This window comes from Euleptes europaea, chromosome 18 (assembly GCF_029931775.1).
Source record: "Euleptes europaea isolate rEulEur1 chromosome 18, rEulEur1.hap1, whole genome shotgun sequence".
NCBI lineage: Eukaryota > Metazoa > Chordata > Lepidosauria > Squamata > Sphaerodactylidae > Euleptes > Euleptes europaea.
In genome coordinates, this window is record NC_079329.1 from 17387836 (window position 1) to 17401950 (window position 14115).

Here is a 14115-nt window from a genome sequence, read left to right on the forward strand (position 1 = left end):
TGTGTGCATGGTCCTGTTTTGCTGCGTGACCTGGGGGAGGGAGAGAGGCCATTTATGCATGGGAGGTTATGCTTTGGATTTGCCGCTCTCTAGATGCACGTTTTCCCCATCCAAATTCTCAAAACTTAACAATAAGCCCCCAAGCAGAGTTTTGAGAAACTGGACGGGGAAAATGTGCATCTAGAGAGCGGCAAATCCAAGGCAAAACCTCCCGTGCATAAATGGCCAGGGAGTCTGTGTGTGTGAGTCTGTATTCCTTCCATTGCTGCTGCTCCTGTGCTGCTCCCGTGCTGATCGTGAGAGATCCTGAGCTGAGCTGACCTGCTGCTGCTTGCTGGAATCAGTATGGATTACTCCTCCTGACCCCTGCTTCTGTTGGAAGAGAAGACACCCACAGTTTGACCCATTTTGGGGCTTTTCTCTATAACATTTTTCCTGTGTGTGTGCTGGGGTGGGGGGAAGCAGATTCTGTGTGTGTGTGTGATAGGTGAAGCCAAAGGGGTGGGTTTACCTGTTCTGCTGGGGGGTGAGGTGGGCTTGATTGCCTCTGTGTGGCACTGTGCTTTCTGCTGTTTTCACCAGTTGCCAACTTCATGTGGAGTTAACAATGGGTCAGTGAGTCCATCTCTGGCTGGCTCCTATTGTTTCCAATGGGCTGTGCAGCCGCTCCTGTTGTTTCTAATGGGCTAGCCTGTCATTAGTTTTAGTACATCCCATGTCAGTGAGTCTCTCTCTGGCTGGCCCCTCTCTTCTCCTTAGTTTGGAATTTGTGTCTTCTGGTTGGGGGGGAGGGCTGTTCTGCTGGTGTGAGGGCTTGATCTCCTCTTTGCGAGTGTGATTTTGGGGGGGTTACCTGTCCTGGGGGGCCTGATCTCCTCTTTGAGAGTGTGATTGTTGCTGTGGAAAATTTGAATCCAGCAGCATGAAACCTATCAATCCTGAAGATACCAATTTGGGCAGGTCGCACTTACGCTAGTAGCCTTATAAGATGCACTTTGTCTGTGTTGAAATGAAAATATATGTTACCCATGCTAGTTACACTGTTTACTTACGCTTTGAGCGGGATTCACTTTCGGCGTAGTTACATCGGCTCTTAGAAGCCATGGACTGGCTTCTACTGTGTGTGTGGGGAGGGGAAGCCAAAGAGGGGGTGACCTGTCCTGGTGGGGGGATGGCTTGATCTCCTCTTTGCAAGTGTGATTGTTGCTGTTTTCACTGGTTGCCACCTTCGCCTGGAGGTCAGTGTGGGTTGGTGAGTCTCTCTCTGGCTGCTTCAGAAACAATGGGAGTTTTTGCCTTGGATTTGCTGTTCTCTAGATGCATATTAAGGATTGCCAGCTCCTATTCATTCCAATGAGCAGATGGGGGGACCCCTTCCAGACCCCATAACTCAGGACCCCCTGGCCCAATCTGCCCCAAACTTGGGGGTTCTTGCAAGTAGGGTCCCTCCAAGCTACCCTGAACGTTTGGGACCTCTACCTCCAAAAATGCTCCTCCAGAGCCGCGGAAAGCCGCGAATGTGCTTTAAGTGGCATTATTCTGCTGAATTTAGTCGGGAACGCCAAATTTCAAGCCGAATTCCATGAATCCGAATAGGGGGAGTTCGGACTTCGGCATTTCCTAAATAAAAACGGGCAGAATTTTGCTGAATCTGAATTTTACTGAATTTTTTCCCCCAACAGCCCTATCGGACGCATCTGAAATCAGATTGGTGAACGGTTGGAGTCGCTGCAGCGGGAGAGTGGAAGTGCTCCACAATGGAGTGTGGGGCACTGTTTGCGATGACAATTGGGGTGTGGAGGATGCAACAGTTGTGTGTAGGCAACTGGGGTGTCTACATGCAATATCAGCCCCACCTGCTGCATATTTTGGAAGCGGAACTGGCCAAATCTGGCTCGATGAGGTCAGATGCAAAGGTGCAGAATCATCTCTCAGTGAGTGCTTAGCAAATCCTTGGGGAGAGGAGAACTGCCATCATGGAGAAGATGCTGGTGTCATATGCTCAGGTGAGTTCAAGACTCAAGGGGGTTGATTCACACTTTTCTTTTGCCATGAATAAGGTTGTCAACTTGCCAGGAAAGGGGACCTAGCCCCTCCTGGGCCTTGAATTATCACAGCTTGATATGAAAGAAATCCATATATGAAACTTTTCATGGCATGCTAATTTCTCTGCATCAAGCAACAGTTAAGGGCACTGACTGAAGCTGGCATGAATAGCTTGCAAGAGAATGAAGTCATCCAGAGATTAATTGACTAAATAAAGTCCATTTGAAAATATTTCTGATAAATATTCTCCCCAGTGTGTGACTGCTGATTACGGTTGCTGACCTCTAGGTACTAGCTGGAGATTTCCCGCTGTTACAACGGATCTCCAGGTGACAGAGATCAGTTCACCTGGAGAAAATGGCCATTTTGGCAATTGGACTCTATGGCATTGAAATCCCTTCCTTCTCAAAACTCCACCCTCCTCAAGCTCCGCCCCCAAAATCTCCAGGTATTTCCCAAACCAGAGGTGGCAACACTACTGCTGATATTTACCACATTGGAGGAAAGCGTTGTGAAGGAACAGACCAACAGAGGAGATAACTATCAGTTTCTGGAGAAAACTCCTCTCCTTGTGCTTGTTTGTCAATATGAATTAGGAGTCTAGCTGGCCACTGCCAAAGACAGTATGTTGAGACTATTGGTCATAAATAAGGACTTGAATGCTTATTTTTAATATATTGATTTTGTTGCTTTTGAAAACTAGAAGGTTTGCCATGAAGGGCAGCTGCTTCACGGTTAATTGCACCAGTGGTAACATTCAGTCTTTCAATCCCCGAATAGAGCTAAGGCTGGTTGGTGGTTCAACTCCGTGTGCTGGCCGGGTCGAAGTGCTCCGTAACCAGGAATGGGCCACAGTGTGTGAAAATGGCTGGGACGTCAACGAAGCCCGTGTTGTGTGCCGAGAAGTGGGCTGTGGAGATGCTTTAGCAGCACCAGGTGGAGCGAAGTTTGGACAAGGTTCTGGACCCATTTGGATGGATGGAGTCAACTGCACAGGAGATGAAGTCAGTCTAATCAAATGCCCAGCAAACCTATTGGCAGAACACAGCTGTGACCACAGCAAGGATGCTAGTGTCGAGTGTGCAGGTAATGATCATAGAACCATAAATATGAAAATGGTCCATGAAATTATATAGCTTCTAATCCTGCCCTACGACTATCCCAAACAACTTCTCAGATAAGACTGGGGCAATAGTGCCAGGCTCAGGATAAATTTAGGGTTTCCAACCTCCAGGTGGTGACTGGAAATCTCCTACTATGACAACTGATCTTTTGGTGATAGAAATCAGTTCCACTGGAGAAAATGCCGCTTTGGCAATTGGACTCTATGATATTGAAGTCCCTCCCCTCTCCAAACTCTCCTTCCTCAGGCTCCACCCCCAAAATTTCCAGGTACTTCCCAACCCGGACCTGGCAACCCTAGGTAAATTAGGAACAATCCTTTGGTAATCTTAAAACCATATCTACCCCCCGGGAAGGTTGTTCCATGATCCACAGAAGGACCTCTGCCTGAGACCCTGGAGAGCCGCTGCCGATCTGAGTAGACAATACTGACTTTGATTGACCAAGGGTCTGATTCAGTATAAGGCAGCTGATACACGGAGTGACTACATCATAACATAAAATTGTTGCAATTGAGCATAGCTGAGGAGGTTAAAACAAAAGATAAATAAAGAGATGCTAAAGTTAATAAAACACTCTAACTTGTTGGCGAGCTTTCATAGCAGATCTCAGAAATTGTGCCACTTTCTCCAATATATCAGGTGAGTGATTGTCAATAAAGAAAGAGCATTAAGAGAATCAGAAGAATTTAACTTATTTGTCAAAGTAAGACTTAAAAATTTACTGCAAATATCTGCAGAGAATCCACAGTGGAATAGAACATGCACTGTTGATTCAGCACAATTGTTACCACAAGGGCAGGCAAACGCTATCTGAAAGGAGGATTTTCTGAAATCTTCCTTCCAAAATTGCAGATGGCATGATGTTAAATCTAGCAAGGGAAAAGGCTCTACATTGACGTGGATCGTAAAGATGGTACAAATATGACATGGGCTGATATATATCAAAGGGGATCTCTAAACTTAAGGGGGAGCAAGTTTTGTTAGCAGCACTATTGAGATTTTGAAATCCAGTCTCTAATAAAAAGGTAAAGGTCCCCTGTGCAAGCACCTGGTCATTACTGACCCATCGGGTGACGTCACATCCCAACGTTTAATAGGCAGACTTTGTTTACGGGGTGGTTTGCCAGTGCCTTCCCCAGTCATCTTCCCTTTACCCCCAGCAAGCTGGGTCCTCGGAAGGATGGGAGGCTGAGTCAACCTTGAGCCGGCTACCTGAAACCCACTTCAGGTTGTGAGCAGAGCTTGGACTGCAGTACTGCAGTTGACCATTCTGTGCCATGGGGCTCCCTAATCTCTAATAGTCTGTGTTTTATTGTTTGAAATGCTTCTGTATCTAAGAGCATAAGCAACAAATGGTAAACCCATGGATTTAATTTTACTCTCAATGTAAACCAATTAGAAAAGTGTGATTCCAGAAGCATATGGCGAATAAGGGAAGAGGGACATGCTTAATCAAGAACAGGTATAGTGCAACAAAAAGCATTTGTACGGTAAAATAGCTCCTAAAATACTCATTGTTTATTTGTGCTGATTTTGTTCTCAGAACTACCCGAGATCAGATTAGTGAATGGCCTCAGTCCTTGTTCTGGGAGAGTCGAGATACTCCATGACAGACTTTGGGGGACTGTATGCGGTGATGACTGGGACCATGAAGACGCCCAAGTTGTGTGTCGTTACCTTGGGTGTGGAGATGCTTTATCAGCCCCACAAGGTGCCAAATTTGGAACAGGATCGGGACCTATCTGGCTAGATGATGTTAACTGCAAAGGGACCGAGAGCGCCGTCAGCCAGTGCCAGGTCAATTACCAGGTGAAGAATAACTGCTCCCATAGTAAAGATGCTGGTGTTGTGTGCAGAGGTAAGAGGCACTCGTGCAAATTTTAAAGTGAAGAAAGGAGTGTGGCAATTTCTTATGACATTATTTTAAATTTCTGATTTGCACCAAAGAATCATAAACTAACCAGGGATCCTAAAAAGACTTCAGTCTTTTCCCCCCAGAGATTAGTCCACTTATCTATCATTTGTTCTCCTCTTCCAAGCATACAACCAAGAGCAACCCATATAGTCCATTGGGGAGGGGCTGTAGCTCAGTGGTAGAGCCTCTGCTTGGCATGCAGAATGTCCCAGGTTCAATCCCCGGCATCTCCAGTTAAAGGGACTAGGCAAGTAGGTGATGTGAAAGACCTCTGCCTGAGACCCTAGAGAGCCACTGCCAGTCTGAGTAGACAATACTGACTTTGATTGACCAAGGGTCTGATTCAGTATAAGACAGCTTCATGCGTTCATGTGTTCATTCACTGTCCTTTCCCATTTGTGGTCTGTGCTTGTTCAAAATTCCTCTCCGCATGGTTAATGGGTTTCATATGTGTGTATATGGGAATTTCCCTTTATCTGGGTATCTCAATGGGATATTCAGTAAACTCTTGCTCAGTATGTGTAAGTACAGCCATTTTTGTTTGTTTTTCTGCCTCTTCAGACATCCGTCTAATGAATGGCTCAGATCGCTGCTCTGGGAGAGTTGAAGTGTATCGGAATGAGCAGTGGGGGACCATTTGTGATGATGGATGGGATCTACAAGATGCCCAAGTGGTGTGCCAAGAAATGAACTGTGGAAATGCCTTATCAGCATTAGGTGGTGTGCACTATGGCCAAGGATCTGGTGCCATCTGGACGGACAGACTTAACTGCATGGGAAATGAAATGGCCCTCAAAGAATGCCCAAGAAGTTCTTTGGGGGAGCATAGCTGTGACCACAGAAGGATTGCAAGTGTGGAATGCTCAAGTAATTTTATATTAAATCATGTAATTTAAGACTGGGAGGGAAGATAGCATGGTATAGCCTGATCATGTCAGATCTCAGAAGCTAAGCAGGGTCAGCCCTGGTTAGTATTTGGATGGGAGACCACCAAGGAAATCCAGGATTGCTATGCAGAGGAAGGCACTGGGAAACCACAGCTGTTAGTCTCTTGCCTTGAAAAACCTATAAGGGATTGCAATAAGTCGGCTGCGACTTGACAGCACTTCACATGCACACAATTTAAGAATTCAATTTTAGGCTTTGTTTCTAGGGTCCCTGAGATCTAGTTTAATTACGGTAAGGTAGATTCTAGTTTAATTACGGTAAGGTAGTCTTCCAAAGGCAAATTTCCTGGATGAAATTTGTATGCTGTAAATTTTCTGAATAAAACAGGCTGTTGACCACAATTGGATATATCCCATAATGCACAGTCAGCTCCTCTCCCAGTCTCCTTGCAGACTGGTTCCTTAAACTGCCTGTAATGAAACAGCCACATCTGATTCTTTAGCCTTGCCCAGGTAGACGCATTATGGCCAATACTCATCAGCTGTTAAATTCAACATCTGCTTAAGGTCATAGAATCAGCATTGTTGACAGATGGCCATCTAACTTCTTAATAAAAACCTCCAGGGAAGGAGAGCTCAGCACCTCCTGAGGAAGCCTGTTCCACTGAAGAACTGCTCTAACTGCTAGAAAATTCTTCCTAATGTCTAGACAGAAACTCTTTTGATTTAATTTCAACCCGTTGGTTCTGGTCCGACCTTCTGGGGCAACAGAAAAAAACTCGGCACCACCCTCTATATGACAGCCTTTCAAGTACTTGAAGATGGTTATCATATCACCTCTCAGTCTTCTCCTCTTCAGGCTAAACATACCCAGCTCCTTCGAAGCACTTTAAAGAGATGCTGTCAATAACTCTTTAAGGCAGATCAGTGTGAGGCTGAGAAACAATGGCTTATCTAAGATCACATAACCGTTTTATTCATTACATTTATCAGCTTGCATTGGACAGTGGCTTTGCCAGCTCCAGGTTGGGAAATACCTGGAGGTTTTGGGGATGGAGACTGAAGAGGGCAGGGTTTGGAAAGGGGCGGGACCTCAATGCCATACAGTCCAGTCGCCAAAGTGGCCATTTTCTTCAGGGAAACTGATCTCTGTTGGCTGGAGATCAGTTGTATTAGCGGGAGATCTTCAGCCGCCACCTGGAGGTTGGCAATTCTACCTCCAGGGCTTCAAGCCGTGAACACAGGATTCATGTCTAGCATTCTTTTTGCATTGAACGTTCACAAAGGCCAGGTATTTATACGAGTATCCTTGGTCAAATGGATAAGAGAGGAAGAGGAACAGGGCAGAATAGGTAAAGAGATAACAATGCTTTTCACTGTTCCAGGTCAGCTCAGATTGATGAAGGGCTCTAACAACTGCTCCGGCAGAGCTGAATTGTTCCATAAGCACCAGTGGACAACCCTGTGTGACGATGGCTGGAATATGCGCAATGCTGAAGTGGTGTGCAGGGAACTGGATTGTGGAGAAGCCCTGGCAGGCCCGTATCAAGCTGACTTTGGGGAGAGAACTGAACCCATCTGGCAGTTTAAAGTCCAATGTAATGGGACAGAAGCTACCCTCATGGACTGCAACCTAACTCATCGGGCAGGAGATGGGTGCCGCCGCGCGGACGTTTATGGTGTGGTGTGCTCAGGTAATCAGCAGGCACTAAATTGTAGTCCTGGAAACTGACCTCAATACAGCCATTAAAACAAATAACAGTGTTTCTACATGTCTGGATGAGAGAATTCATCAAGGATGTCTAATCTCAAGAGGTACATTAAAAAAAAAATAGCCACTCTTACACAAGTGTGTACATTTCTCCAGCAACAATCTGATACTTTAGCCAACCGTGGACCAATTGCTGCCTCTCTAACTCCTTTATAGTAACTATAAAATAACAATACACATGCTATCATTTTATCATTCCCATCACAAGGACACAATTAGTTATTTGAAAGGATTGACCTCTAATGATCCTCAAGAATTTTTCTTTATTTTAAACCAACCTCAAAGAAAGAAAGAAAGAAAGAAAGAAAGAAAGAAAGAAAGAAAGAAAGAAAGAAAGAAAGAAAGAAAGAAAGAAAGAAAGAAAGAAAGAAAGAAAGAAAGAAGTTCCAAAACATCAAGAGGGGCAAATTACTCTAGAAATTAAAATAATTATGAACAATAAGTTTAAAATGTACTGTTTAAATACAGAATATAGTATGAAAGAGCTATAATATCTTATTTGAAGGCCTATGAGAGAACCTCCTAAGAGACTATACAGGGAAAACAGTTCTTACACTTCCTTATGAAAAAGAAACACCTGATGCACACATGTTCAGCCTCAGTGGCCGCAAGAAGCGAAGCATTGAAAATTCTTGCCCATAACTCCTTTCCTTGTGTGGCGTTCTTTGACTTGTTGCTTTCTTTCAGTACTCAGGCTGGTGAATGGCTCAAGTCGCTGCTCTGGGAGAGTGGAGATACTGCACAACAAGAAATGGGGGACCATACACGATGACCACTGGGGCATGAAAGAAGCTGAAGTTGTCTGCAGAGAGCTAGGCTGTGGTGCTGCTTTGAAAGCCCATACAAAAGCCTGGTTCGGTCAGGGATTGGGGCCCATCTGGAAGGTTGACACCAACTGTACCGGAACAGAATCTTCTCTCAATCAATGCCCATCAGGCCCTTGGGGTCCCGATGACCCTCACCATGCAGAAGATGTTGGTGTGGAATGTGCAGGTAATCCATACTTCGTGCTTTGTTTCCAGAAAAGAAACGTGCGCCTTTCTCTAGAAACCCTCAAATGTCATCTGAAAGCACTTCCTCATATCCCTGTGGTGTAGGATTCTTTCCCTGTAGTCAGTGATGAATTGAAAGATTAATGCCCAGGTTCCGGATACCTGTAGGTGGCCAAATGCCCGGTTATGGTGGTCAACTGCCTGCCAATTAACGGGGCTGCCAGCTGCCTTTCAGCTGGCCAGCTCACCTCTTGCCACTGGTGGCAGCTTTGTAGGGGCGGGGCTGGGGATGATCTGCGCACATGCAGTGCACACAGAGAAATGATGTCACTTCCGGGTTTACCGAAGAAGCACCAGCATCGCGATGAGGATGCTCTAGAATTCTCCCCCCAAAACTGTATGGTTTCCATGAGTTTTTGGAGGACAGTGCTAGAGCATCCCGCATGATGCCAGAGTTTCTGGTGTAAACCCAGAGGCAACATCATAGTGCTGCGTACGCGGCACGTGCAGATCACCCCCAGCCCCGCCCCCACAAAGCTCCCGGGGGTGGCAAGAGTTGAACTGGCAACCCTACCTGTAGGAGGGATGCCATATTCCAGTTTCTCAAATCCTGACAGTCTAATTTGTATAATTTACATGTTGACTGTTAATTCTACAAATCAATAACATGACTGCATTTTAACCACTTTTAAACCACCAAATGTTGCCTACTAGGGCTGCCAGGTCCCTCATCGCCACCGGTGGGAGATTTTTGGGGTGGAGCCTGAGGAGGGCGGGGTTTGGGGAGGGTAGGGACTTCAATGCCATAGAATCCAATTGCCAAAACGGCCATTTTCTCCAGGGAACTGATCTCCATCGGCTGGAGAGCAGTTGCAATAGCAGGAGATCTCCAGCTAGTACCTGGAGGTTAGCAAAAAAGATAAACACCTATGCTGCAAAAAGTGGGTAATAAACCAAAGTACAGCATGAGGCTCAAAAATATTAGAAATAGAAATAGAAATAATGACAATACTTATTTCAGTGTGATAACAATCACTTCAATATATTGTGCATGTAAACTTCATAAATGTATTAAATGTTCTTAGCATGACATTTCCAAGTAACAACAATTCAATGAATTTCATAAAAACAATAAATATTTCTATATATAATTAATGGCAGTACAAATTACCAGCATCTGTTGTTAATTGTGTGCAAAAATGCTCTAATATATAACCACAGACTATACCAAACAGCAGCTAGTATTAATGGTAGAATGCAGTTGTGAACATCCCTGTATAGATTGAAAGAACAGGCAAAATCACTAATAAGGCTTTTCAGAAAGCATAAAGTAAATGATACCTGAGGTTGGCAACCCTAATTACAAGTGATCTCCAGTTGATAGAGATCAGTTCCTCTAGAGAAAATGGCTGCTTTGGCAATTGGACTCGACGGCATAGAGGTCCCTCCCCTTCCCAAACCCCACCCTCCTCAGGCTCCACCCCCAAAATCTCCAAGTAGTTCCCTACCGGGAGTTGGCAACCCTAGTAGTGAATGAGCCCGCATAGATAACCTGTTGTACGGGGTGGAGTGGGGGGTCTCAAGAAATGTTGTTAATTTGTTGTTGTCTGTCTTCTTCTAAGAAACACCTGAGATCAGGTTAGTGGATGGCCCCAGTAACTGTTCTGGGAGAGTCGAGATATACCATGAGAACCTTTGGGGAGTCGCATGTGGTGACAGTTGGGACCTTGCAGATGCCAGCGTCGTTTGTCGTTATCTTGGGTGTGGAGCAGCCCTGTCGGCCCTGCGAGGTTCTCATTTTGGAGAAGGACACGGTCCTACCTGGCTCGATAAAGTTAACTGCACAGGGACAGAAAATGCCCTAAGCCAATGTCCTGCAGTACAGTGGGAGAAGAATCCATGTTTCTACACTGGACATGCTGGTGTTATATGCACAGGTAAGATGCGCACGGAAGAGCCCCGTGACGCAGAGTGGTGAGCTGCAGTACTGCAGTCCAAGCTCTGCTCACGACCTGAGTTCAATCCCGAAGGAAGTTGGTTTCAGGTAGCCGGGTCAAGGTTGACTTGGCCTTTCATCCTTCTGAGGTTGGTAAAATGAGTACCCAGCTTGCTGGGCATAAAGAGAAGGTGACTGGGGAAGGCACTGGCAAACCACCCCATAAACAAAGTCTGTCTAGGAAACGTCGGGATGTGACGTCACCCCATGGGTCAGGAATGACCCGGTGCTTGCATAGGGGACCTTTACTTACTTTTAAGATGCGCTTGCATAAATTCAAAACTGGAGTCATTGATTTATGTCATGTACATGCCTCCCCTGCTTGAGGCTGGTTACCAATAAAAACATTATAAAAACACCATAAATTGTCAATAGAAAAACAAAACAAGCTAGGGATATAAAATCAGCGTAAAACAACCACTGGGCACTCTAAATAGGGTTGCCAGGTCCCTCTTCGCCCTCGGTGGGAGGTTTTTGGGGCGGAGCCTGAGGAAGGCGGGGTTTGGGAAGGGGAGGGACTTCAATGCCATAGAGTCCAATTGCCAAAGCAGCCACTTTCTCCAGGTAAACTGATCTCTATTGACTGGAGATCAGTTGTAATAGCAGGAGATCTCCATCTAGTACCTGGAGATTGGCAACCCACCCTTAGGGTTGCCAGGTCCCTCTTGGCAACCGGCGGGAGGTTTTTAGGGTGGAGCCTGAGGAGGGTGGGGTTTGGGGAGGGGAGATGCTTCAATGCCATAGAGTCCAATTGCCAAAGTGGCCATTTTCTCCAGGTGAACTGATCTCTATCGGCTGGAGATCAGTTGAAATAGCGGGAGATCTTCTAGTGAGATCGCTAAAAGCCATCCTCTGATCTGTAAGCTACATGCTCTTCAGTGTCTGAGATAGATAGTCATCTCTCGCTACATCTAACTTCCCTGATGACAAAGCCACGGCAAAATGGGTCTTACCGGTCTCCCATCTCGGGATGAAGTAATTTATTTACAACTGCGGCTCACATAGATGAACATTGTTTCATTGTTGCGCTGACACACAGTCCGGTGTCTCGAGCTACAGAAGTCCCATCCGGGTTTTCCACTTACCTTTTGGAGCTTGCTTTTTCTTTGCTTCCACTGGAGCCGCTTCGCCATTTGGTGCAACATTGTAAATTCTGTTTAAATCTTACAGACCTTTCGGGATCTTTCTGTACATTTTTATATGTACTTATATCATTATATAAGTTATGTGCCATCAGTGCTTGTTGTCATTTGTTTAAACTTCCTACTTGAGCACGAGGTTTTTGCTTTATATTCCATTACCTGGAGGTTGGCAACCCTACCCACCCTGGTGCCCAAAAGACTGTATTGTTGTAGGCACCAGGAAAGACTCAAGGGGAAGGGCACTCCAAAGGCAAGATGCGACATCTGAAAACAGTTCTTGTCTTTGAAGGCAAGGATACAGAGAGCAGAAATTTGATGGCAGATCTTTTCTGGGTGGCTGCACAGTCCTGAAGGAGAGAGTCCGATACCCTGGGCTCAAGCCATGTAGGTCCTTAAAGTTAAAAAATGGAAGTTTGAATCATGCCCAGAAACTAGGCAGCAGGAGGTAGGCTTGCCAGGTTTCTCTTTGCCACCGGTGTGGGTTTTTTTGGGTGGAGCCTGAGCAAGGTGGGGTTTGGGGAGGGAAGGGAGTTCAATGCCACAGATTCAAGTTGCCAAAGCAGCCATTGTCTCCAGGTGAACTGATCTCTATTACTACATTTAACTTTTTCTGTCTCAACAGAGGTCCGTCTAATGAGTGGCTCCAATCGCTGCACAGGGAGAGTCGAAGTCTATCGCAACAAGCAGTGGGGGACCATTTGTGACGACGGCTGGGATTTACAGGATGCCCAAGTCGTATGCCGAGAGCTGAACTGTGGAAATGCCTTATTAGCATTAGGCGGAGCAAACTACGGCCAAGGGTCCGGTCCCATCTGGCTGGACAGAGTCAGCTGCACCGGAAATGAAACAGCCCTCAAAGAATGCCCCCAAAGTCCTTGGGGAGATCATAACTGTGATCATGGAAGGGTTGCAAGCGTAGTGTGCTCAGGTAATTTTGTATGACGTTATTTAAATAGGGAACGGATCATAGGGCCAAGCTTCCAAGGTCCCGGAGATTGAGGTCAATTTTGTGTTTCATTGCAGTAAATCTGACCGCCAAGAAAAAACTGATGGATAAACTAGATGGTGTAAGTCTTCTCGAGGAAAAATACAATTTTCCACAAAGGAACCCCAGAACAATTGGAAGACACAAAGAAAAAAAATCCTAGTATTTAAAATGGAAGCTATGTAACCTTTTATCAGGACCTGGTTAGTACTTGGATGGGAGACCACCAACGAATGCCAGGGCAGGCAATGGCAAACCACCACCGAACATCTCTTGCCATGAAAACCACACAGGGTCACCATAAGTCAGCTGCGACTTGATGGAACTTACACACACACACACACACACAAAGATATAATCGTTTCTACACTTTTAAGGCACATTGAATAGATATTCTCAGACATTTCTACAGTAATACTTTAAAGTAGATAGATGGCAATGGTTATCCATGTTAGTCTGTCAATAGCAGTAGAAAAGAGCAAGAGTCCAGTAGAACTTTAAAGACTAACAAAATTTCTGGCAGGGTATGAGCTTTTGTGAGCCACAGCTCACTTCTTCAGAAAGCTCATACCCTGCCAGAAATTTTGTTAGTCTTTAAGGAACTACTGGACTCTTGCTCTTTTTTACTGGAAAGAAGAGCAGTAAGAGTGTTGGATATTAGGCCCATGGAATTGTGATTGTGGTTAGAAAGACTCAGGTAGGAGCACACAATAAAACAGAATTAAAGACTTTCTCTTAATCAACCAAAAATCCTTTACTTTCCTAAATAGGGTAGGTTACATGGGATGAAACAATTGAATCCCCAACAAAGAGGCTGAGAAATATTGATTAAACTGAGACCTCATCTTAAACATTATACTTAATAGCAGCCTTTCCCCCTAGGACCTTCAAGCAATGATCATAAGACTCTCGCCTGGGATTAGCCTAGATCAGTGGTTCCCAACCTTTTTTTGACCAGGGACCACTAGGACTTTTTTGTTCGGTGCAGGGACCCCAAGGTTCAAAATAAAAATTCTGAGAATTTGAAAATAAACTTTAATCATAACTGTTAGTTAAACATTAAACTTAGAATAATATTTGAATATATATTTTTATAATAGAAAACTTTTAATTGAAAATATTAATTTATTATGGGTTTATAACTTTGTTTCGCGGACCTTAATTTAGTTCTCACGGACCCCTGGGGGTCCATGGACCCCTGGCTGGGAACCAGTGGCCTAGATGGATACCTTCTTTTTGCATTGCTTTCACAATGGT

At 45.1% G+C, this 14115-nt stretch overlaps 1 protein-coding gene across 1 annotated transcript; it reads left to right on the plus strand.

The window, feature by feature from the left end:
• Positions 1–607: 607 nt before the first annotated feature.
• LOC130490573 (deleted in malignant brain tumors 1 protein-like) lies at positions 608–5981 on the plus strand. The gene is made up of 5 exons (XM_056864394.1): positions 608–611; positions 1683–2006; positions 2827–3132; positions 4714–5031; positions 5638–5981. Exons 1-5 carry the CDS (start codon positions 608–610, stop codon positions 5979–5981), a joined length of 1296 nt encoding a protein of 431 aa, XP_056720372.1.
• Positions 5982–14115: the final 8134 nt, after the last annotated feature.